At 38.2% G+C, this 25931-nt stretch overlaps 1 protein-coding gene across 1 annotated transcript in view; it reads left to right on the top strand.

Annotated features, from left to right (window-relative positions):
• The first annotated feature begins 1342 nt into the window (after positions 1-1342).
• The window catches only part of cps1 (carbamoyl-phosphate synthase 1, mitochondrial), a 46607-nt gene continuing 22018 nt past the window's right edge, over positions 1343-25931 (top strand). The window contains exons 1-26 of the mRNA XM_026375600.1: positions 1343-1606; positions 3254-3363; positions 3774-3918; positions 4062-4151; positions 4263-4319; positions 4412-4504; positions 4612-4701; positions 6201-6329; positions 6557-6663; positions 6868-7009; positions 7281-7358; positions 8522-8620; positions 8956-9051; positions 9868-10057; positions 10183-10340; positions 11586-11714; positions 12702-12846; positions 14296-14506; positions 15087-15285; positions 15404-15580; positions 17089-17207; positions 20963-21104; positions 21388-21453; positions 22029-22092; positions 22248-22429; positions 24299-24493. Coding sequence (XP_026231385.1) covers positions 1481-1606; positions 3254-3363; positions 3774-3918; positions 4062-4151; positions 4263-4319; positions 4412-4504; positions 4612-4701; positions 6201-6329; positions 6557-6663; positions 6868-7009; positions 7281-7358; positions 8522-8620; positions 8956-9051; positions 9868-10057; positions 10183-10340; positions 11586-11714; positions 12702-12846; positions 14296-14506; positions 15087-15285; positions 15404-15580; positions 17089-17207; positions 20963-21104; positions 21388-21453; positions 22029-22092; positions 22248-22429; positions 24299-24493 — 3339 coding nt within the window. The 5' untranslated portion in view covers positions 1343-1480. The remainder of the gene's footprint in view (positions 1607-3253; positions 3364-3773; positions 3919-4061; positions 4152-4262; positions 4320-4411; positions 4505-4611; positions 4702-6200; positions 6330-6556; positions 6664-6867; positions 7010-7280; positions 7359-8521; positions 8621-8955; positions 9052-9867; positions 10058-10182; positions 10341-11585; positions 11715-12701; positions 12847-14295; positions 14507-15086; positions 15286-15403; positions 15581-17088; positions 17208-20962; positions 21105-21387; positions 21454-22028; positions 22093-22247; positions 22430-24298; positions 24494-25931) is intronic.

The following is a 25931-nucleotide window of genomic DNA, read 5'->3' as shown; positions in this document are numbered from 1 at the left end:
ATTAAAACAGCAATTTTCATGCTGGATATTGAATAATGGTACTGTACTTGAATGCATCACTTATACACCGAAGACTTCCCCGTAGCTTTGATATCAAGTGTAAAGCTGTTATGACTTCTATTACACATTAGCAGCTAAATGATACTAACCTCTGAGCTGCTATGATTCAGCCATAGAGCTGCACTGTCACCTATGCATCAAGTGAGCCACTACAACACCGATTGTAAACTCCACATCCTTCTCAGTCCTTTGGGTGCAAATCGCCACTGGATGTCACCAGTGCTCCACAAATCAAGAAGTAGATTAAACATGAGCTGTACTTCAGCAGGGGCCACTGGTTTAGTCAAACTGCAGATCACTACAAAATTAAACAAAATAAAAATGAAGACAGAAGACATCCTGCAGCATATGTGTATTTCAACAGTATGTGTTACAGTATATTATAATAAATTCATTATGTCTTATTAAAAAATAGTTCATGTAACATGTTGTTCCATTTCACATTTTAAGCAAATAGAATCAATTCGCTTTTTAAAAAGTTAGACGTCCTATTGTCACAAGTCCAACTTCTGAAAGTGTGGAGCTTTTTTCCTGATCTGCACAGGTCCTATTACTCACACCCACTTTGTTCATACTGCTGAACCCAGCAGAGTGGCAGTCAGGCAGCCTTCTTCACAGAGGACCAGTCTTGCAGTGATCAGCAAATACACAGAGCACTCTAATCCCACCACCATGGAGCCTGTCCATGGTCAGTTTGTCTTTTTTTTTTTTTTTTTCCCAGGCAACCAACCTAAGAGAAAAGACTATAAAGAGTTTGTTGCACAGAAAGCAATAAGTACAAGTTCGCTGGGAGCAGGTGCGTTCATTCCCACAGAAATCTATGCTGTTCGCGTGATCACCTTTTCCTCCTGTAGACGTACAATATTTCAAAGTCTGCAGTCTTTCTTCATAGCCTCATTGTAGAAAGACGGTTGCTTAAAATGTGATAATGGTTTCAAGCCTGTAAAACATCAGTGGTCAATTAATAAACTAGTAGCCTACGGTTAGTATACATAGCAACTCACTTTGATAGGTTAACACCATGCATTTGATACAGAAAGAGCTGAAATTATCTAAACCTGCAAAAAACTAATAAACAGAATTGAATCAAATGTGATTTCCAGGCTCATCCCAACAGTGTTGGGGGCCCAAAAAAAGGCGATTGAATGAAGGCCAATGCGAACGCTGTGCGCTTCTTGCGGCGAGAAAAACAACGCGCCCAGCGGCCAATCGGTGGACGCGCCGGTGAAGACACGAGGGTCCAGCCTCAAAACTCATCACTTCATCCGTGCTGAAGCAAGTTTTGCTGTCGCAGCTAGTGGGACAGTCAGGGAGCTGCAAACAAAACAAAAAAACAAAACAAAAAAACGGCGTGATTGTTCTGCCATTACTCAATTAACACAACTTTTTTCTGTCTGCGAACGAGCAACTTTAGGCTAACATGACCAAAATCCTGTTAGCTTGCAGCGTTGTCAAATCCCTGAGGCATGGATGTGTGGTTGGCAGGAGAGTGGGGAACACGTCGCCCTGGCTGAGATTTCAAACTGCTAAACTTTTGAGTGTGAAGGTAAGAAAGCGAGGTGTGAGGGGGGGAAAAACGATGTTGCCAGTGATAAAGGCAGGAAAACAACTTTTTCGAGGTCCTTCGGGAACACATGCGGCGGCATTTTTGTCGCATTGGACTTCAAGCCGAATCCCATACACAAATCTGCCAAGTCTGTGATTTTTTCGCCTTTTTTACGCATTTACAAACGCACAAGACGTTTGTGGTGCGTTTTTCACAAATCAACAGATGGTATTCCTTTATTCGGCATGTATCTAGCACTACCACTATTGCTGTTATAACAAAATAAACACGACGACCTGTAGCTTGCCATTGACGCTACGACTGTGCAACTCTTGCATCAGAAACGTCGCATGGTGGACAACAGGTAGCAGCGCAAGTGGAGCAGTTCACCCAGCTGAACAAAAGTTAAAATAGTTTAAAATCAAAGTTTGCCTGGTCCATAGGGATTATGCCGAATTGAAAGTAAGTACTTATAAGTAACAAAAACAGTACAGTGCAAATAATTTTCTCAAAGTGGGCGATTAACATAAAAAAAATGGATTACGTTTGATGACACTAACACATTACATTCGCTTTGCTTAAGGAACATCTGCAGGACGACATGTGGACGCAAAGTAACGACGAGTTGCATCATGTCAGATAATTGCAACACCTAACTTTCCCAGTCATACAAGAAGCACATGCATTTCAGGACTGGAGTCAAAGTTGCATTTGGATAGTGAAGTTTGAAAAAGCTCCTTATGTGCAGGCTGGGATGTGTTCAGCTTCTCCTGTTGAATAACATAGTTTGACATCTGCACAATCTCAGTACAATGCAATGACTTAAAGATGTTTCCAGGGCTCTTTAATCAGTTTAAAACTGAATTTATTTCGCAACAAGGTGTGCAAAAGTTCCCTACGAGCTTCACTAACTCATGATGATGAATGCTGAAAGTTTACCAGTCACCCAGGTGTCAGCTTTCCATGTACTCTGGAGCAAGTTATCCTCAAAGACCTCTCTGAATTTGGCAGGATTCATACGTCCTCCACCTGAGAAGTACCTCCATAGCATGACAGTGCAACCTCCATGCTTTATTGTAAGGATGGTATGGGTCAGGTCATGGGCAGTGCTGTGTGTTCTCCAGACAAAGTGCTTGGACTTCTGCCCAATGATTTCAGTTCAGATTTAGATCAATAGATTTACCAAAAAAAAAAAAAACACTAACCATCACAACTAATTGCCTCACCCTAAATTTTACCCTAACCAAAACCCAATTCTAACCCTAAAACCTAGTCTTAACCCTTCAAGTTGCTCTTTAAACATCCTTCTCACTGTGGGGAACGACTGAAAAATCCTCATTTGTAAAAATGTCCCCAGTCGAATGGTTACAAATCCACGCAGGACCTCACAATGATAGCCACACAAACACACATGCACACAGAAAAGAGATTTGTCTAAGCATTCACAGCACAATTCTCAGTGACCTGCACTTCCACCATGAAGTCCCAGAGGCTCTCTGGTTACCTTCAGTCTTAAACTTGAAGCCAGCAACACATCTGTTTGAAAGTTTTGCATTTGGTCTTTCCAAACTCACTTTATAAAAAGGTAATGCATGATTCTTGGGTGAGATTTTCTTTGTCATCTGCCTGCTCTCTTTTAACTCCTAGGCTCAGACAGCACACCTGGTCTTGGAGGATGGCACCAGGATGAAAGGTTTTTCCTTTGGGCACGATGCCTCTGTAGCTGGTGAACTTGTCTTCAATACCGGCCTGGTGGGGTAAGGAGCAGACATGCTGACATAAATCGAACTACCTTAGATATTAGAGAAAATGGTGTGCACAAACAAGTGCAGAGCTTTTTTTTTTTTAGGAAAAGTAAGAAAAAAGTAAAACTATAAGTGTATTTATGTTGGATTTGTCCCAGTCAATTTTCTTTGCCCTTGATCTGATTCTTCTTTAAAAAACGTGGTGTATGCCGATAGTCCAATCTGATACTTGCACTATGTGACACATTGAAGTAACAGCTGTAAGTTAATCTGATACACCTTATACCTGAGTTTCTTGAACTAAATACTGGAGCCATTTTATGTTTATGTGCTTAAATTATTGATTAAGAGAATGGGATTTCTGAATTAAATCTTTATTCTTTGCTGCATGACAATATGCTACTACTATGCCGCTACTTTAGCTATCCTGAAGCCTTGACTGATCCCAGCTACAGAGGTCAGATTCTGACCCTGACCTATCCAATTGTGGGGAATTACGGGGTACCTAACACCCAAGAGTTGGATGAGCTGGGTCTGAGAAAGCATGTGGAGTCAGAGCGAATCCAGGTAGGAAACCTGGCTGTGGTTTTAGCATTTCAGGCTTTGTGCACACTACCCATTTAAGGGACGTTGGCAGTTGATGGACTTAGGTACATGAATGGACTTTAGTTTCACTTTTCAGGCCTAAAATGCTGCTTTGGTGCTTCCAGATATCTGGGCTTCTGGTTCAAGACTACAGCCATGAGTACAGTCACTGGAACTCTGTCAAGTCTCTGGGTCAATGGCTACAAGAAGAGAAGGTTAGGATTCAAATAAGTAACAGTACTGTGTGTATTGATCTAATGTCACCGAGATGAACAGGACTGGTTTATAGGTCTGTTGGTACATTTTCAAAATCCCTTCTTCTTAAGGTGCCTGCACTGTTTGGGGTAGACACTAGAATGCTGACTAAGATCATCAGAGATAAGGTACTGTACAAATAAAAATGTAATTTATTATTATTTATTTGATAAATTCATAGGTTGACCACTCACTGTTATTACGTTTCTTTCTGTTTCAGGGCACAGTTTTGGGGAAGATTGAATTTGATGGGCAGCCTGTTGGGATATCTGACCCCAACCAGAAAAACCTGGTAGCAGAAGTCTCAACAAAGGTAACAACCATTTTTGTTGTGTACATTACATTTGGTAAAGCTGAACTGTTTTCTATTTCATTTTTGTTTTGAAAATGGTGCTAATCTCTGTTCTCCCCACCTAACAGGAAACCAAAGTTTTTGGAAAAGGAAACCCAATTAAAGTTGTGGCAGTTGATTGTGGCATTAAACACAACATCATTCGCCTGCTGGTAAAGGTGAGAATGAGCACATAGTCAAAAACATCCTAGTTGTTCAGTGTGCGTCCTCATTGGATTATACACTTGGAAACTACATGTTTATGACCTAACCCCCAATTACCTTGGACAAATATTCAAAAGGAATTTCACACCCTACATGTTTTCTGAAACATGACATAAAAATATGAGGTAATAATCTTGCAGGTGGGAAAATAATGCAGCAGATTTGTAATGTATTCTGTTTTGTCAGTTTATCAAATATTTCCATAATGTGCCATCATCTGGGCTTTTGGTCAGTGTCTGCCTTTATAAACCATCTCATTTGTCAAGTAATTGGTAAAATTAACTGTGGGTAAATAAGATATGCCTTGAAATTTGCTTTTTGCCCTTTATTTTTAAAAAATGAGTGAGGTTAGGAGTTTGCTCCTAATCTTACCATAAATTTAGATATACAGTGCTGTAAAAAGAGCACTTCCTTATTAAAAAAAAAGTATTTTCCATATGTCTCACACTTAAATTATTTAGCTCATCAAACTAATTTCAATATTATACAAAGTTAACCAGAGCAAATGCAAAATTGCAGTTTTTAAATGATGTGAAAAAAGCTGCCCAAACAGTTCTGGCCCTATGTGGAAAAAGTATTTTCCCTAAACCTAATAACTGGTTGTGCCACTCTTGGCAGCAACAACTGCAGTCAAGCAATACCTGGCAGTGAGTCTTACACATCAATGTGGAGGAATTTTGGCCGACTGTTCTTTGCTGAATTGTTTTAAATCAACCACATTGGAGGGTTTTCAAGCATCAACAACCTGTTTAAGGTCATGCCACAGCATCTCAATCCTATACAAATAAAACCTCAGTTTTGTTCTTATTATATTATACAGGCCTTTTTTGTCAGTATACAGTTGGTATCTTGCTGGTGTGTTTTGTATCATTGTCTTGCTGCATAGCCTAAATGCACTTCAGACTAAGGTCGCAAACTGATGACCGGACATTTTCATAGAGCGCAACAGGTCCGGAAGCCCTAGAACCACCAACTTGTTTGACTGTTGGTATGGTCCAGTTTCTTTTCATGAAAAGATGTGTTAAATTTACATGTAAAGGGATGCACTCTTCCTACTCCTGGATGAGTCGTTTTTGTCACACCTTCATCAACATATTCTCTCCGAGTTCACCATACTGAGAACTGAGGGTGGAAAAGAGTGTTTATAGAAACTCTAAGGAGAACCAGACTGCACCAGATGTGACTTTGAAATCTATACAAAAGTATGGCATTAACTATTAAGGAAGTACAGGAATTTTTATATATGCACACACAGTTAGCCACAGAATTTGAGTTTTGGGGTCTGGGCGGTGTGAGGTGCATTGTAAAAGGTGGTCTAAAATAATATTAGAAATAATTTTAATAGAAATATTTTTTGGGCCAGGGAGTGTATGATCAAAACAAGTTTCTATGAAACAATATGTTAATCAGTATTATAAGATTACATAATTCTTTTATATATCTTTGTGTGCAGAGAGGTGCAGAGGTCCACCTTGTACCGTGGGACCAGGACTTGCTAAGTCTAGACTACGATGGCCTGTTCATCTCTAATGGACCAGGAGATCCATCTTTGGCCAAGACACTCATCGAGAATGTCCAAAAGGTGGGACATGGTGCTGATTATGTATTTTGAACATCAGGAAGAATTAAAATTAGTCCATGAGATAGTATGTTTACCTTTACAGCAAGTCATATCATTAAGGATCCCTATTACCGCTACAGGTTACAGCATCTCCAAAAAAATTCACAGCTATACGCAGGACACAATGTTATTTTCATCCTATATCCATTATTGTAAATAATATTTGTATGTGTTTTGTTCCCATGAAGGTGCTGGAGAGTGATCGCCCCCAACCAGTGTTTGGGATCTGCATGGGAAACCAAATCACTGCACTAGCTGCAGGAGCTAAGTCATACAAACTACCTATGGGCAACAGGTGAACTGTTAAATAGATAAACATAATTAAGACACAAAACCCCTGCTTTTTAAGGCTCCTCATCAAGATAAATATCTAAACAAACACTGTTGTGGTTTAGTTCTCATTGTGATGCAAAGGTTTTATCCATTTTTAAGGGTTGTGATATCATAAAAAAAATAATAAAACACAAACTGTGTTTTATGAATATCTGTGGTTCCCCAGAGGCCAGAACCAGCCAGTGCTGAATGTGATGACGGGCCAGGCATTTATTACAGCACAGAACCACGGCTACGGTATAGACAGCCAGTCCCTGCCCCCGGGGTGGAGGCCACTGTTCATCAATGCCAATGATGGCACCAATGAGGTTGATTTTGCTTGTTTTCAATAATGTTTTTTTTTAAGTTTAAAGAACATGACATTTTGATATTTCTGTTGTGGTCACGTTGAAAACCACAGCTCTTATTGGGGGGAAAAAATGTGGTCAAGGAAAACATATGCTGCAAATGTTTGTTTACAAAATTAACATTTAAGAAAGACTACCTTGGTTATGAAGTATTTCTAAATTAAATAGACAAATGCAGAATACTGCAGGCTTTTCTTGTAGTTTTCATATATTAAATGTGCATATTTTCCAGGGCATCATGCACAACACTAAGCCTGTATTCACGGCCCAGTTCCACCCTGAGGCTAAAGGCGGTCCCACAGACACAGAGGTAATTAAAGACTTTCATAGTGCTGCATAAAATACCTGAATACTATACAAAAGTTAAGCAAAAGTATATTCACAAGAAACACCTTAAGTAAAAGTTGGAGTCTTCCATTTGCAGAGCACTTGCGCCAAATATATTTGGGAAAAGTTGTTTGGAGATAACAGAAAATAATAAACAAGGAAAATAAGTAGAGCAAACTTTGAAGGGAAAGAAAATAAAAAAGAATGATAATTGGTAATTTTTAATATTGAAAATAAGTAAACTAGGGTAACAGTATTATTAGCTATTATTATTATTTCAATTAGCACTTTAAATTCATTAATAAACTGTAATATAATATATCAACATTTGGACATTTTGACCTCTGATTATAGCATTGCGTTATGGAAATATCTGAATATCTAACTCTGATATAGCTGTAAAAAATACAACCTGTTTTACTGCTTTAGTGAAAGTGACAGGTGTAATCATCAGTGGCAAGAATTTACAGCAATTCAAGTAAAGGTCGTAACCTCTATCTTATCAAAGCAGAAGACTTGTCCTTTCTGTCAAATACACAATTGACAGCTCAGAGAATTCTTATGTTCAATCTGGGTTTGCATAACAAACATTTTACATATTGCCTGCGACAAATATTAAATGGCCTTGACTTCCAGATAAGTGCACTGTTATAATAGTGCCAAATAATGCATTTGTCTCAGACATGCCTTTCAATATGAAAATATCTTGAGTTTCACACATAAGGTGTCATTTAGCATTATTTTCTTACTTACTTTTTTGTAAATTTCACAGTATTAGGATGTCTACCTTATATGTCTACTACTTTTTTTGCAGTACGCTGATCTGAAAGCTTTATAAATGCTTGTCAGAAGCAACAAATGTCATGATTTTTGTTCTGAACAAAAATGACCTTTGGAAACGGTAGATTTTGAGAAATCTATTCCAGCCAAAAATGTGTACCTTCAGGCAGAGCTTGATCTTTCGGTCAGCCCTTAGTGTGTTTTGGTTACATAAAGTTGTGAAAGACCCAGTATGGCGGTAACAAAAATTGACTCCTTATATGATTAACATTGTGTTCAAAGAGACAAAAATAACTTCTATTCAAGTCTAATAAGATTCTGATTCTGAAACTGTGGGTCATATTACCATTTCCTTTGTTACTGCAGTTCCTCTTTGATGCGTTCTTATCCCTGATCAAGAAAGGAAAGGATGCCAACATAGTGTCAGTCATGCCAAAGAAACCCTGCATCCCTCCAAGAGCCCAGGTACAGTATGTCACACAGGTCATTCAGTTAACTTCAAACTTTATAAAAGCAAATGACGTTAGATGGCAAAAGGTTGGGACTTTGAATAACTCCTTGATTTATGTAAAACGTATTTGTAGAATTGATCAAATAGGTCACTTTTTAGACTAGAATGAAATCAGTTTATAAGCCAGTACCATACCCTTCAAGTAGTGAAAATGCTAAACACAAGAGGTTTCCAAACTGCAAATGGACCTTCATGCTGCAGCCATGCTGTTGGTTTTTGTGTTACATGCTTATAATCTCTGTGGTTATTATCTCTATTATTATCTCTATTATTATTTGTGTTATTGCAGGTGTCTAAGGTGCTGGTCCTGGGTTCTGGTGGTCTGTCTATCGGTCAGGCTGGAGAGTTTGACTACTCTGGATCTCAGGCCATCAAAGCTTTGAAGGTAAGCGATATCACAACAACGTGATCTTGACAAATATTATGAAGATTATATGAATATGTTTTTTATATTGATGAGGTGATCAACAGACATCTCCATAATATGGTTTAAGTAGATGACCAATGTACAGTCATTGCTCACATGAATGTGCTGTTTACTATGACATCAGTGATATTTAGTTAAAACTGGAGTATCCAGCTTTCAGGAAATCAACGAAACTGTTTATTTGTGGTCTGGAGAGTTAAGACAGTGCTAAACTGCTTTTTGCGTTATTCTCCACCATTTCTGAAAAGCTTCAGAGGATTGGTCATGCCTAAAAATAATTTGATGTAGGCTGCATGCTGTCTGGTTCATTCCCATTCATGTTGAATAACATGTGGAATTAATAGACCTTTTTCACAGCAGATTTTTTTTACATGTCACAGTAGAAAAAGCACAACTGTAAATAATATAATTAACCATGGCTCAAACACTGTGCAGGTCCTCGTGCATGTGCATGCTGGTTTACTGCCACACTGTTATGACCTTTGGGAAAATTGTATCAAACAGAGCCATTGTTAATGTTGTTAGTGTTAATAGGGTTGCTCCTACCATGACAAAACATCTGCTGTGAAACAGAGTCTAGTGATAAGTTGCATTTTAACCCAGAGAAATGAATAGTGTGCAAATCACCGTATCACATATGAAATTAAAAAAACATGTGAATGTATGTAATGTATTTATGTAAATTTATATAAATTGTGGAAGCAACACAGAAGACTAATCATCATACTATTTTATTATTTTAAAAAGTAAATAATTAAACCTGATGTGTTGTAGGAGGAGAATCTGCAAACAGTGCTGATGAACCCAAACATAGCTTCTGTTCAGACAAATGAGGTGGGCACCAAGCAGGCCGACTCAGTTTACTTCCTGCCCGTCACACCACAATTTGTAACTGAGGTCATCAAGACTGAGCGCCCGAATGGTATCCTCCTATCAATGGGTGGACAGACTGCTCTCAACTGTGGTGAGACATGGGCACTCGTTGCTGATACGTGTTGCTTACATTTGTGGTTCAATTGTCTTAGAGATCAAAAAAGTAAGGAAAATACTAATTGTATCTATGTGATTTGCTATTTTTGTGGCGTTCAGGAGTAGAACTGTTCCAGCGTGGTGTCCTGGAGAAGTATGGGGTGAAGGTCCTTGGAACCCCAGTGGAGTCCATCATGGCCACAGAAGACAGACAGCTTTTTGCTGACAAGTTGATGGAAATCAATGAAAAGATTGCACCCAGTATCGCTGTTGAGTCGGTAAGAATCCCAAGTCCAGTTACAAAAAAAACTTTTTTGGCAAGTCATATCTACATACCCAGTCACTACATGAGTATACTGGCAGTCTTCTGATGTGTAAGTATTACACACCACAGTTAACAATGTTTTGGGTCCCTTTACTTTTCCTTGTTTTTGATAGAAAAGAAAATTTCAAATCGATCAGAAATGCAGTGCAGACATGGGTAATGTTGTGAGTGATATTTATGGAATATCTAAATAAATGTAGAGAAACCAATTATCAGCGAACAGGGCGATTCAGTTATTACTTCCTTTCCTTATTATTCTATTATGTTTCTTGTTTAGGCTCATTTTATGTATGTTTTCAGGGAAAACAAACATTTCAAAGTGACTCCTACCTTTTCAATGGTAGTTTATCTATTCTCCAGAGAATGCCATGCCTCTTCAGGATGGTGGTATGCATGCTCACAGATGATTCTTTGCAGACAATGCAGATTGCCGACTCTTCCATTGCTAAAGCATCCCCACATAATCACATTTCCTCCTCCATGCTTCAGTGATATGTTCGATATTAGGCAGGTATGTTCTGTCTTTTCATGAACTCTATCCTGTATGATCTCTCCTTGGATCTGAACATTGGACAAGTCTTGGTTCTGGTCATCTAAAGTCCACTTTATATGCATCTTGGCCCGCTCCACCCTTTTCTTCTGATTTGCTAACTTTGGTAGGGTTTTTTTTATTGGAAATTCTGACCTTGAGGCCAGATGACCTGAGTCTCCTATGTACAGTGTCTGTGCACATTGGTTTTATTCAACAATGCAGCCACTTGTACTTGTCTTCCTGGGCAGACGTGCACTTGGGCCTTCCACTGCATCTTCCCTCCTGATTGGATCCATTTGCAGCATGACTCTGGAGACTATAGTGTACACATTTTAAAGACATCTTTCATTTATTAGCTGTATCTCCTAAAGAGAGTCTATACTTTCTCCTGGCAAGTATAGACTGACAGGTTTCTCAGAACATCACTGATCACTCTCCCTATGGTGGAATAGCTAAATATAAGATAATGTTTTTACTTTATACAAACTAATGAGAAACATGTTTTTAATGTTTTGGTATTTATCTTTTTCATATCAGTGTAAAAATCTGGTTATGTCTTGGTGTTTTCCTTTTTTTTTTTTGCCAGAGTACATGTATTCTAGAAGTCCTATACCGGGTTTAAAACATGTTCATCGTTTAAAGAATAAATAATGTCTGATGTTTCAGGTGTCTGATGCCTTGAAAGCAGCAGAACAGATCGGCTATCCTGTGATGTTACGATCGGCCTATGCTCTCGGAGGTCTTGGCTCTGGCCTGTGCGTCAACAAAGAAATATTAGAGGAGACTGCCCAAAAGGTGAAAATAAATGATGATGATGCTGTTTTTTTCTTCCCTTAACATTTGATCAACCGTTCCATCTAAATCAGCATTTGAAGCTTTTTTTCTCAGACTTCTACTGACAAATTCTTTTTTTTTTTTACCTTTATACCTTTACCCATCATACAGCATACTTGCATTAACCCCCACAAGATAAAAGCTTTGAAAATTGTTTACTTTGAGATATGTTTCTTTGGTCGTCTTCCAAGAAAAGTTTGCTGTTGCTAAGCAACATTCTTTTGTGCTTGTCCAGTATCCAGCATTATGTCTGACAGCTCATTCGGTTCTAATCTGTAATCACAGGCTGCAGAATGAACTGCTGTGCCAGGCTGTTTTAGATTGGTGCATACTTTTAATGCCACGTTCTTCTGTTTTTTCTCATTTGGCACTTTAAAGTATTTAGTTTTTGTTTCATTTGGAAGTTACAGTGCAAATTGTTTCTGTGCCAGGTTTGTTCAGTGTGTGTTTAGCTCGTTTGAATCGCAGGTATTTATAGTTTTTGCCTATTTGACAAAAATGTAAAATTAAAAGTTAAAATAAACATTTAATTATACAGTGGGAAGAAAAAGTATGTGAACCTTTTTTAATTCCAAGGGTTTTACATTTTCTTACAAGTGTACATGTATCAGATTGATCAAAAAGAGCACTATGTTTACTACTTTGTATTGCAGTAGAATGTACCAGGACAACTTCGTAACAATTTACCATTTTCATTATATTCAGATCTTTGTTTGTTGCATTTTGCAGAAAATAAACAACCACACTTAAAAGCCTATATGACATATTTATCATAGTTAAAAAGGGGGGGGGTTACATTAGTAACCAGTATTGTTTCAGTGTAAGAACTGCGCATGTGAAATCATGGGCTCAGAATTATTGGAAAATAGGTTCACCAGTATACAGTCTCTATTCACTGTGTCAAGGATCATTTGGCATTTAAATTGGTAAATTCTGTTCTCTTTGCAGGCTCTGGCTATGAGCAGTCAGATCCTGGTGGAGAAGTCTTTGCTGGGTTGGAAGGAGGTGGAATATGAAGTGGTGCGAGATGTGGCTGACAATTGTGTCACTGTCTGCAACATGGAGAACTTTGACCCATTGGGCATTCACACAGGTACAGCATGCAGCATGCAGTGCATACTACATACTCGTGTCCTTATCATGTGTACTACAGTTGTGTGTTTTGTGGTATTCTTTGCTGTATTTAGTTCTGTGATTAGTTCTGCTGTATTGATTCAGTTTTGTTTGCTTTTTATATTCTCTTTCTCGTTTTTCTCTTTCCTCTGGGAGACTGCCTCGGGATGGGAGAACTTTAATTTTTCTTTTTTTCATAATTTTAGCACAAGCAGAATCATATTGAACTAAATTATTATAAAACTAGAACGATAATATGTGTCAGTGTTTGAAAATCAAGAAAACGATTGTGAATCAATACTTTTGTATATAACTATTTAAAAGAAGACTTTTGAAGATTATTGCGTCGGCTCTTTGTTTGCAATCCAAATGAGAAACATACCTTTTTGCTTTATGTTACATTTAAGCTGATTATTTTTATTTATGATTATTGTGCAAAATAGTTGTGTAGTTGATCTGTGATCGAGTTGATCTGTGATCCATTAGGATCACTCTCCACAGTTTGACATTCATGTTAACATGGAATGACGGCCACGTTTATCCACCATAATGTTACATGCAGTTTTACTGCCATTATTGCTTTTTAAAGTTGATGATAGTGATGGTAGTGATTTCCTATGTTGCAGATTTGCAGTGAAAATATACAAAGTTGCCCTAAGGCAGAACCAGAGTGTGCAATAGGGAGTTGGGACATTTCTCAGTGGGTCGCTGCATCAGCCAATGTGGCTCAATGTGGAAGAAATGAGAAAAGAGGGTGTGTTGTGGCTATGGGTCCAGTCAAGCAGCTATGCAGCTCCACTGCGTGTTCTGTGTGACAGTGATCTCCTCCCCTTTCACCCACTCAGCTCAATACAGTGACTTTGGCCCTGCGGCTCAAGCCACTCACGTACCATTTGTGCTCATATTTTTAACGTTAAACACAGGCAGAGCAGCAGTGAACTATGTATTCATATGTTGCTGAATTTCTTTGCATGAATATCAAAGTTAAAGAAACGTAAAAGCTTCAATGTGTTTGTGTGTCTAACAGCAGTAACTGTTCAGACAGCAGAGAGGGGAAGAGCAGCAGAGAGAGGTCAGGCCCACAGCTGCCAGTATGTTCAGTCATGTTGTAAACAGTAGACAGAAGACAGCTAGTGAAATGATTTAGTACGGTAATGTAGTATAAGTTACGTTTTCACTGGTTTCACCAGTTATTCTATTAAGTTAGTTAAAGTATCCAACCTGCAGTCTATGTAAAAACTCGAACCTATGTTGATGATGTGTTGATGCTGATCCGTGATACAATCTGGTCTGTGGTCCCTCACTGGTTCAAAAAAATCAGAACAAAGATCATTTTTCTACCTCTTCCCTATAAACAAAAAACAAGTTCAGAGACTAGTGAGATTATTTAAAGCCATTATTATTATTTAAAGGCATTTTTCTTTTTCAGGTGACTCCATAGTGGTGGCGCCCAGCCAAACTTTGTCCAACGAGGAGTATCACATGCTCCGTGAGACGGCTATCAAAGTAGTTCGTCATCTTGGCATTGTAGGTGAATGCAACATCCAGTACGCCTTACACCCATCATCTTTGGAGTACTGCATTATTGAGGTCAACGCCCGTCTCTCCAGAAGTTCAGCTTTGGCATCCAAAGCCACTGGGTAAGAGAACATCCACACAAACAGAAGTCAGACACTGCTATTACTGCTATTACACTAATAATACCGTGTTAAAAAAAAAAAAAAAATAGTACATCACATTCAGTGTTGACAATATGCATCATGTGACATTATCTTGATGGTCATCCTCTATAATGATTCATTATTAGGCCACCTCATCTTGTCTGAGGCATCAGTTTATGGTCAGAATTGAATTGAAATGCCATATTTAATGTGACTGGCAGTATGTCATGTATTCAGCTAGTAGTACCCTTATGCTTCTAGACTTTCAGGTCTGACATACTTGGTATTGTGACTAAAATAAAATTTAAGTCACAAGTTGCAAACAAAGCCTTGGTTAGTACTGCCAAGTAGTATCAAAATATGTTACCAAAACATTTAGAGTATGGAGTTTAAATCCAAGAAGATCTTGAGCCTTTCAAACAACAAAATGTGTGTAAATACAACATTACAGTCTTTATCAGAATCAGTCCTGTTTGATGATTAATGTGCTTCAGATACATAGTTAAAAGCTTCTCTAACTAACATTCGTTGATTTTGATCTCCCTGCTCTTTGTCTCAGATACCCATTGGCGTTTGTAGCTGCTAAATTGGCTCTGGGAATCCCCCTACCAGAGATCAAGAACGCAGTATCAGAAAAGACCACAGCATGCTTTGAGCCCAGTCTAGACTACATTGTCACCAAGATCCCCCGCTGGGACCTAGACCGCTTTCAGGGCATGTCCCGTGAAATAGGCAGTGCCATGAAGAGTGTTGGAGAGGTGCGGGAGAATCCACAGATAAACACTCGCCCACTGACTCATTCAGTTTCTTTTTCACTATGCTAACACAGCCATATTATACTGTCATGTATTTTCCTTTTTCCTCTTCTGGATTCAGGTGATGGCAGTGGGCCGGACCTTTGAGGAGAGTGTGCAGAAAGCCCTGAGGATGTGTCATCCATCAGTGGATGGCTTTGTGCCCCGGCTGCCACTCAAGAAAGCCTGGGCTGACACCCAGGACCTTCAACAGGAGCTAGCTGTGCCCTCAAGCACCCGCATCTTCTCCCTTGCCAAGGTACACTAATCTTTCATAACGTTAATAATGAATAACACAGACTACAGTTTTCTCATTAAAATCGCATTTTGAAGAAAATTATCATGAAAAAAACATGAAATGCAAAAAACATGTCCCTGGTTTTCTTCTCTGCCTCGCTGTGAATGCCTAATTGTGTGGAAATGCTTGTTTTTGAAATTTTGATTCAGTTAAGTAGATGTACAGTAGCAACTAAGATTATGCCATTCTGATTCATCCTCCCCCACATGCTAACATGCCTAAAATAAGTAAATTACTTACAGTGGCAAGGAAAAGTATGTGAACCTGTATGGAATTTCATGGTCTTCTGCATTAATTTGTCATAAAATGTGTTCTGATCTTCATATAAGTCAAGAGTATTAACAAATGTAATGTGTTTAAAGTAACGACACAAAGACAATTCTGATCAATTCAGATAACCTTGAAATTCCATAAGGGTCACATACTTTTTCTTGCCACTGATAGACATGTGGGGGAGGATGAATCTGAATGCCATAATCTTAAATATATTTTTGGAAAGTCTGTTTTTGTACTGACCCACTAGTGCTCTTAGACTGTATTTTCTTTTTTATCATAAAAGCAGATGAAGGTAAAACAGCACTTTTATACACAGATCTAGACACAGGGCCATGGTCCATCATTCAAGCACAGAGATATTGCTTGCACTGTTGCAGGGTTTGAAATATGTAAAGATTCAACACTTCAACACGCTTTTATCACCAACTGAGAGAAGAGCAGAAGGAGGTTGTGCCAGGGTCAAAACCCCCAGCTGTGTGAGCTTGGCGTCATGACAACGGAGACAAATCTGCTCCTTTATTTACAGGTGGAAATAATTAGAGATGGTGACAGCATTAAAGATTAATGGTCCACAACATATCTTCAGCAATCAAACACCAGCTATAATGTTGTAGGTTGTCAACACAGCCCGTGTCACTCTCATCTAATCTACCCTCTACACCCACCAGTTCAATTCTGAACCTTCCCCATTTTAAGTTTTCATCATGGTATGGAAAGTTTAAAAAAAAAAAAAAAATCCATGATCATAAGATACAAAAAGTATGTGAACCTTTTGAATTGTTGTTATTATTATACAATATAAGAATAATGAAATATATTTATTAGCCAGAGCAGAGGCTCTGTCATGTGACATGCTGTTCTACTAAAAGGGCAATATTGGCAAATTAATGTATTGTGTAATGTAATGTATTGTAAATTAATGTATTGTCTCTCTTGTCTTGTTCGATCTGACTTGAAGTCCTTGAAGGAGTAATGGATACATTACAGTGGCCGTTCCTATCCAATGACATTTCACCAAAATGATCTGTAACTTGACTTTAAAATAAACAGTTGTTTACTAGAATCTATTAAAACCTTGTGAAATCTGTGTTGCCTGCTTTCACAATGTTTGAACTATAAGCTTGGATCATGAATTTGATGATGATGAATAATAATACATGGAATATCCTTTCATGTTTTGTTGTACCCTTAAGGCTCTCCACAGTGGTATGAGTGTTGATCAAATCCACCAGTTGACGGCCATAGATAAGTGGTTCCTGCACAAACTGCGCAGGATAACACAACTGGAGCAGCACCTAGCAAACTACAAGAGGTACAGTAACACATATACACAGACACACACAGAGTAATTGTTTTTGATTTCCTTCCTTGACACCATGCTCCATGCAGCCTTGCACCATGATGTATGTATGAGGTAGACTCCTGAATAGAGATGTTAACCAACTGCAAAACATTCTTTCATACCTCTAGCTGCAACTCAGGGCTTCTATTATACGTCTTTGAGCCTTTGTAGTCATCTTAGCCTCGTCTGTGGACAGTAACCACAGTTCTGAATCTTAACAGACTTTAGTGGACTGATTATCTCAGCTAGATACAAGTTATACTCATTATGTACTCTTTACTTTGTAACCTGCAAATCAAAACTTTTTGGTCTTGACCCTGGTTTAAGAGATCTGTTTGTTCAGATGCTATTTGTAAATGGGAATCTCAGTGTGGGAGGGATTGAATGTTTCTCAAAGTGCCTCCAACCCACACCTCTGGATGTCATAAATCTAGAAATTCACATACATTTATTAAATATAAAGTAAATATTTAAGTGATATATTCAATATCCACAAACAGTAACATTATTTTTATATGTAACTTATAAAGATAAAGATCGAACAAATTAAAAACTAAATGCTGTGGTTACAAAGGGCTCTGTTATTTTTCTGTCTGACTCTGCTGCTCACTCTTGGTTAAGAATATATAGTCAACTTGAACTGACATATCATATCTGTCCATCTACCCTCAGAGTTTCATTATATTGCTCCATGTTAATCCTTACATTTTGAGCTCCACTCAGCTTACCTCTTTGACAGATCACCTGGTTGTTCCTTACAGTATTTTTTTCCTAGACTTTTATTGGCTTGCACATTTAAAAACCAAAGCCGTAAAATTAGGTGCTTATTATCTGTTTTGAAGGAATTTATTCAGTTTACTGAGTTACTGTTACTCAAAAGAGTGTGTGCAGCATCAGGACAACGCACAGCAGCACACCGACAATAAATGCAATACACAACAATCCACAAAAAGAATATTTGTAAAAATATGCAAGTTATGCCCATTGTGCAAAGAAAATCTCAAGTTTGATCAAATATAGACATGAACAGATGTGGAAGTTCTGCATCAATAATGTAGCTTGTTTAACGATTTTATAGCAATGAGTTTTCTTGTCTATGTTGGGCCATTTTTTTTTTTTCCTGCATTTGTTTACTCCCAGTGGGTAGTTGTTTGTGTTTTGGAAATCCCTCATTCACACTGTGCCATTAAAAAAGCTTCAGGGGTGACTGTGGGAATTTGAAATGCATGTGAGCATATTTAAAAACCAGAATAAAATGTGGAGAAAGTCTAAATTAGTTGTCTCTAGGAATTAGTTGAATATTCCTCAGTAGGAAAATGTTGGTCTCTTCATGTCTCCTTCTCTCTCCTGGTTTGCATCCTCTCAGCTGCGTCTCTCTCTCCCTCTCTCTTTCTATTTCTGCCCTCTGGCTCTTACCTGGACAGCTCAAATCAAAGCCGCTGTGAATTTCCATGGCTCAGCCACAGGTAGCCTGCTGTTTCTTTCTGACAACACTGTTTAATAATTAATGGCTAGCCGTCTGGTGGGCATCCAGCACAACACACTGACACACAGAAGGCTGTGTTAGTCTCCACTGCAGTTGGAGCAGGGGACATTGAGATGGGAACACAACAATAGACTGCTGCCAGACTGATGGAGCGTAGGGCTGAGTACAGGTGGGCTTTAGGCTCTGTTGGTCAGCAGGCTCATTGTGTAGTTGTGTTAGAGTGTTGGGGCCTTTATTGCTGTAGTTTGGATTGGAAGGGTATTTTTGCTAAATGAGTGAAATCATTCAAAAGGAATGGGCATTTTATTCCTCTGTTTGTACAGAATCACATTTCATGTTAGGATCACTGTGTAGGTTAAGATTAGAAGTGTAAATTCACTTCTTGAAAAAAATAAGTATCTCTGTTTTATACAGTCTATTTTCAAAGTGTTTTCTTCACCTTTAAGTACTGTATTTGGAAAATTGCTCTGTGGTCAAGTAGTGAGTATATACTAACAACTACTATCAGAGCATTTAATTAAATTCTCAATATGGGCTATAGAAGCTAGTGGAAACAAATTATTTCTTTTTTAAACTTGTTTTTGTTTTTGCAGTGTCTAGTTTTAAACAGTTAGAAATAAAGTTGTACGATGTGGTAATATTGCAGCACAATGACATGCATTAAGGTGATTATTCAGAGTTAATGGCACCCCTGCAAGCACTGGACCACTATGTATCACAGTGAAATATTGCTTTAAAATAAAGCATGACCAGACATCGTCAAAAAAACACGCACACAGTTTTTGAATTGTAAGAGGATGTTATAGTATACAAACATACACATGCACATATGCCCTGCATTGTCTTAATATGTATTTTACGTTTTGTCTCTGAGGTGAAGTTCATGGCATCCAGAGGATTTCCTCCCTCACTTTAAACGGATTTACCAAACAGGGTAATTGTACAGATGACAAGCCCTCAGATCAAATGTGCTTTCTTCCTGTAATTCTGACTCGAGCGCTTACTGTTCTCTCCTTTCGTTGTTTGTTATTTCTCAGCCCAGTCATGTGCAGTGGGAGTTAAAATACACTTGACATTTCCAATATTGTTACACCACAAGGTCATAAATAATTCAGATAAGGAGGAGGGAGAGCAAATTGTGGTTCACCAGGAATAAGAATTCCTTCCTATTGTCTCTCCCTATTACATTATTACGCTTGTTGCTTTCTTAGTGAGAGGATGAAAAGATCAATATCAATTTTATCAACGCATTTGTGTGTTAAGTTTAACTTGGCTCAAACCACAGAAAGCAAGAGGATAACAGTCTTCCAGTATCTCCAAATCTGTTACTTTTACTTTTACTATTTTTAACAAAGAATAAAAAATACATAATGCATAATACTATAATACTATTTTAATAGGCACTGAAATGTCATGACCAAGCAGAGGGACTCCAACAGAATTTCACACATTCAGTTATATTACAATAACTACAAATATATAGAAATATATGCTACAAATCTATACAGAAAACCCAGCATTCCTATTTGATTATTCTCTCTTATTAGGAAGTTGTTAGCTGTTTGCACTTTCCCAACTATCATTGAAACCCAGGTCACTCTTGGATAAACTGTGGGCTACCTTTCTAGGAAATACTTAAAGATTGTTTTGGGGCATTTTAGCCTTTATTTGAGAGTGGGAGAGTGGCGAGGGAGAGTGCGATGTGCAATAAAGGCCAATCTGGTGCTCAGGCACCTCTGTGTCTCGTATTTTGATGCCTTATTGATCGTTCTGAGGTGGGATATTCCCTCCTGTCCATATCACTGGGTAGGCAGGACAGTCATGACATACTGATGGATTGACTGGATTGATCCTCTTCATTTAGTAGACACTGGAATACACAGATATATAAAAGAGGGCACAAAATATTCCAAAAGAAATAAATGTTTTTTGGTGTACCTTAGTAGACTGTACTTAGTATGCCGTTTTTCTCACACTGCATGATTCGTATCAACAATATAACGTGGTACCAGAATAAACAGTAATTTTCTTTTTTAATAAATTTGGACTTCATTATGAAACAAAACAACTACCCTTGTTGTGAGTACCATTGCTGCAGTGTAAATGGTGTAAAATATGTCTGAAAGTTTCTCAGCAAAGATTAGATCCTGTAAACTGTGAGGAAAAATATGAGGCCCATAATGATTAATGATGAATGAACTGCTATATAGTTAACATTACTAATTGCCTTTTCCTACAGTGACACAGTACCCGAGGAGCTGCTTCTGAAGGCTAAGCAGGACGGCTTCTCAGATCTGCAGATTAGTCAGAGTCTGGGCTCCAGTGAACGAGCAGTGAGAGAGCTGAGGCTTACTCACGGCATCAGACCCTGGGTCAAACAGGTGAGCATCACTCCAAACTTTAGGAGTTTCCTGTACGAGTTATATAATCTGAAATTCTTAAAGCTTCTGTTTTATTGTTACATTCAGTCAAAGTCAAAGGGCTCAGAACTATATCAGCCTTTACTTGCACAGTCAGAATTGTATTACGAATTTACTACATTTATACCACTATGGAATAATACCCAATGTATTAGTTGCATGTGTTTTGAGGCAAATTAACAAAATGTGTAGTAAAAGTATTAACATTGAAACATTGAAATCAATATTTTTTATCTATTCTCAGATTGACACCTTGGCAGCTGAGTATCCAGCCATGACCAACTATCTGTACTGTACCTATCATGGTCGGGTAAGTGGTCCCCGAGAGCACAGAGAAGAAACGCTGTTCAGTGTACCTTTAATAAGTATTCACCCCCCTTGGACGTTTTAATCTCTGCATTCAGTCCGATGGCCAAAAAGTCATCATACCATAGAACCCTCCTCCAGTTAACGTCTGAGAGAGTTTACTCTGCTTTAAAGATTCAACTAGCAAAGAACCTAGCCAGCAAGTGACCACTATCACTGAAAACTAAGCTCAGGTGATCTCCATTTAAATCATTGTGTAACATCCAAAACCTTTTTTTTATTTTATTTTTTTTTAAATTTGGATTACTTTGTAGAGATCCGATTTTCACCTTTTTCTGTTTGTCAATCAAAAAGCCACACTGAATTGACTATGATTCCATGTTGTAGGAAAATAAAAATAAACTGTGACAGGTTGCATATGGGTGGTTACTTTTTAGATTAACTGTGTGTGGAATTCTAGCTAATCCAATCACAAAAATGTATGAATATATAATAATTAGCAAGATGGATAATTTTTGTTATTATTGTTCACACCATCCATCGTTAACAATGTTTTTTTCAAATTGTTCCCTTCACCAGGAGCACGATATTGACTTTAAAGACCAGGGAATTATGGTTCTTGGTTGTGGGCCCTATCACATTGGTGAGTCCAATTTATTTTTTAAAAATAGGTTTATCACAAAAGGTGTATCAACCTATTTTAAACAGTTAAACAGTTCTATTTATCACAGTTGTGGAGGCTACACCATATAGAATTAATTTGTGATACTTAAATGAATTTGTGGTTTAATTCACCAGGGAGCAGTGTTGAGTTTGACTGGTGTGCAGTGTCCAGCATCAGAACCTTGAGACAGATGGGCAAGAAGAGTGTGGTGGTAAACCACAACCCTGAGACTGTCAGCACTGACTTTGACGAGTGTGACCGTCTTTATTTTGAAGAGCTGACCCTGGAACGCATCCTGGACATCACCCAGCAAGAGGTTGGGGCTAAAACTACTGTTCTAAAGTTTGTGGTTATGAAAAGCAAATCGAATAATATGAAAGGCATATGGAGGGGCATCATCAGCAGTGCTAATAATGATAATAATGTTTGCTTCTATTGATCAATTCTACTAATTGATCAATAGAAGCCCTTATGAAATTGTGTTTGCACTACTCAAAACATGTAAATAGGTTTTTATGGAAAACAAGAAAATTGCTAAATAACCCCAAACTTATGAATGTAGTGTATCGTGTGTTTTTCATTAGTGAAATTTGATCAAAACACAAAAATTCTGGGCTTCAGTTATCCTATTTATTGTGTATTGGTTGACAATGGGTTTGTGCAGCTTTACACTCAACCCTAAGACACTAGAGCTCTGACTGCTGAATCACAAACAATATAAATTTTCCTAGTCTAGACTGGTATGTGTGTCTATGAAAGGAGTGAGGCAGGGCAATTTGTCCAGGTCAACAATTTATCACAGATCTATTTCAATAATAATAACTACTTACTGTATATATTCATGTTTATTAAGAGGAATGTGATTGAAATATTGAATTGTCGTCATTCCAAGCTTTTGCATAGCAGATTAGTATTGATCAATTACATAAGACTTAGAATGAGAGAAATCAATCACGTTAGCCAGGTCAGAGGCAAGAAAAACAGATAGACCGAGTTATTGGTCTAAGACTAGCATACACACACAGACATACATATAAATAATAGCATAATAATTTTTATTTGTTTTGACATGACTGTAGTTTCAAGAAAAAAATCTTTATTTAAAATATGGAAGTCAACCTTTATCAGCATGTCTATGACTTATTGTCATTGGATTTTCACAGAGCAGACGTCCACAGAGCTGAGGAAAAAATAAACATTCCCTGCTTAGAGTGGCATGGATGAAATATTTGCAGACCTGAAGACCAGTACCTCACTGCTGATTTGAATTTATATGTACTTAGATGGAAACCCAAAAACTGTTAAACATGTAGTTACATTAAGTGTGACCTCTGGAGAGGTCAACTTCTTATAACCACTTAGTTTGTTGAATCTTATTTTAATTAACTTGATTTCACACAGACCAGACTAGATATATTAAGCAAAATATGTTTTGATACAGTACATAATTTCCACCTTACTGTCCAAAAAATGCGGGTTGACACAAATAGTGACTATTTCTCTGATATTTTCCCTGCACAATATGTTTGTTGGTTTATTTGTATTTATGTTGTGTTGTGTCTCTGTGTATTAATGTCCACTGATTTTCCCTTGCAGAGGAATTGTAATCCAGTTAAAGTTGCAATGGGATCAGAGTGTGATTAAGTGTTTGTTTGTTCGCAGAGATAGCCATCAATCCCCCTCTCACAGCTACAGTCCCCATTTTCTTTGTGTGTGCGTGATAAATATGGCATTAGAGCATGAAGAGAAACCTTGGACAGGAGCAGGAGAGCAGGCCAATGAATAATGAAGAGATACAACCTGACATTACCATGGAAACAGCATCCCCTCTGGATCAGCTATACCAGAAAAGGGGCTGCATGGTGTTATTAAAAGGAGCATTGACACTTATATACACACACCCATATACACCACCCCTAGTCATAACTAAACCTACGGCATGACTAAGATCAACTGTTTTTGTTTGTTCCATATTTTCACTCTGTGATCAGTGGCCAGAATAATTGGAACTGGCTGCAGGTTTCAGACTGTAAATCTTGGCCGATAGCCTTGTGACAGAAGGTCCAAGAATTGACAAAGTATCTGCCCTTCTCCTGTCTTTTCTCTTCCTTTCTCTTCTTGTTCTGTTATTATACCTGCTATTTCTCTTCTTTTTATCTTGCACATCCTCTCCTCTCCTCAACAGGGTTGCTCTGGCAGCATAGTGTCAGTGGGAGGCCAGATTCCCAACAACCTGGCTATACCCTTGCATTTGAATGGGGTGAAGATTCTTGGGACGAGCCCCCTGCAGATTGACCGAGCTGAGGAACGCTCAGTCTTCTCTAGTATCCTAGATGACCTTGGGGTAGCCCAGGCTCCATGGAAGGCCCTAAGTTCTCTGGTAAGGGGAATACACATAATGCAGTGAAAGAAAGCAATCTTGCAATCATCTTTATTGTGCTGATTAAATGAGAAGGGAGAATCAAATGTGACAACAAGATTCTTGGTTGTCAGGCTTTAAGGAATAACGCAAATATTAGACTTGCTGTTAACTCATCAAGTTGATGTCTGTGTCTGGCTTGGCCAATAACCAGGGGTCTCACCTTTATCTGAAATTAGGCTTCTTATTTAGTAAAAAGTCACCTGCCTACACATGCTCATACAGATTAGTATAATCAGTATAGCAGTTGAAATTAATTACATGTCTGTATGATTTGGCTTAAAATATTGATGTTCCGGCTGGGTTGTGTAGTGGTAACATCTTTGCCCTCCATGTGGGAGACCATGGTTCAAATCCTCCAGTAGAGCTCCTTGGTTAAGACCTCCTTACGCTCTGCCTTGTAAGTTGCTTTGGATAAAAGCGTCTGCCAAATGACTAAATGTATATGATATTATAGGAAACATGCTGTTTGTTTTGCAATTTTAAAGCTACTAGGAAATCTTGATAGAAGTTATGAATTAACAATGCTCATCATTGTAGGTTCTTTTCAATGATAGGAAAGATTTTGTTAAAACAGAGACACTTTCCGACACTTCGCATAATTAAATGATCAAAAGTCCTTATTCAAGTGAATGTTGAAGTAACCTATAATTAAAATGTCATCACAACAAGTCAGAGTGTCTGAGATCGATTCTACAAAGTAATTTAAATTTTTGAATGAAGACTACGTAGTCTGTAGAGCACCACAAGGTACTGTAGAATTGGTCAGTCTTTTACCCTGGCCAAGGCTATTTATAGCCGGTGGAAGTGGTTTTAATACAACAGCCTAAAAAGAATTGGAAGTAATTTGATGGCAGGAAAACATGTTTCCCTACTATTATTACTTCAAACTGTAGGGCCATTCTGCTGCATCACCTAACCTCTACTGAGTTTTCGCTGGCAGGTAGTTATCCTCACATTATTCTGCAAGATACATTTATAAATGTGTTCATTTACTTCAGCTTGACTGTGACACCTTGTCTGGACCTGAGAAAGCAGCTACAAGTCACTATGCTCCATCCACTGTGCTTCAACTTTGGAATGGAGTTTTATACTGGTATGCTGGTATGAAGGAGATTGGATCATAAGATGCAGACTCTGGAATTTACTTTGTGATATCAGCACCTCAGCCAGATTTGTTTGTCCATAACATTTCTTTCCTTTGTCCAATGTCTGCGGTCACCATCCTGGAATTGCTTATTCACTGTTGACAGTGAGACTGGTATCTTGCAGGCACTATTTAATGAAGCTGCCAGTTGAGGACTTGTGAGGCTTCCATTTCTCAAACCAGACACACTAATGTATTTGTCCTCTTTCTCAGTTGGGCATTGCTCCCATTCCATTTTCTGTTGTGGTTAGA

The sequence above is a fragment of the Anabas testudineus genome, chromosome 21, assembly GCF_900324465.2.
Source record: "Anabas testudineus chromosome 21, fAnaTes1.2, whole genome shotgun sequence".
In the NCBI taxonomy this organism is placed as follows: domain Eukaryota; kingdom Metazoa; phylum Chordata; class Actinopteri; order Anabantiformes; family Anabantidae; genus Anabas; species Anabas testudineus.
Note: the sequence above shows the minus strand (reverse complement) of the source record. Positions and strands in the feature narration are given on the sequence as shown.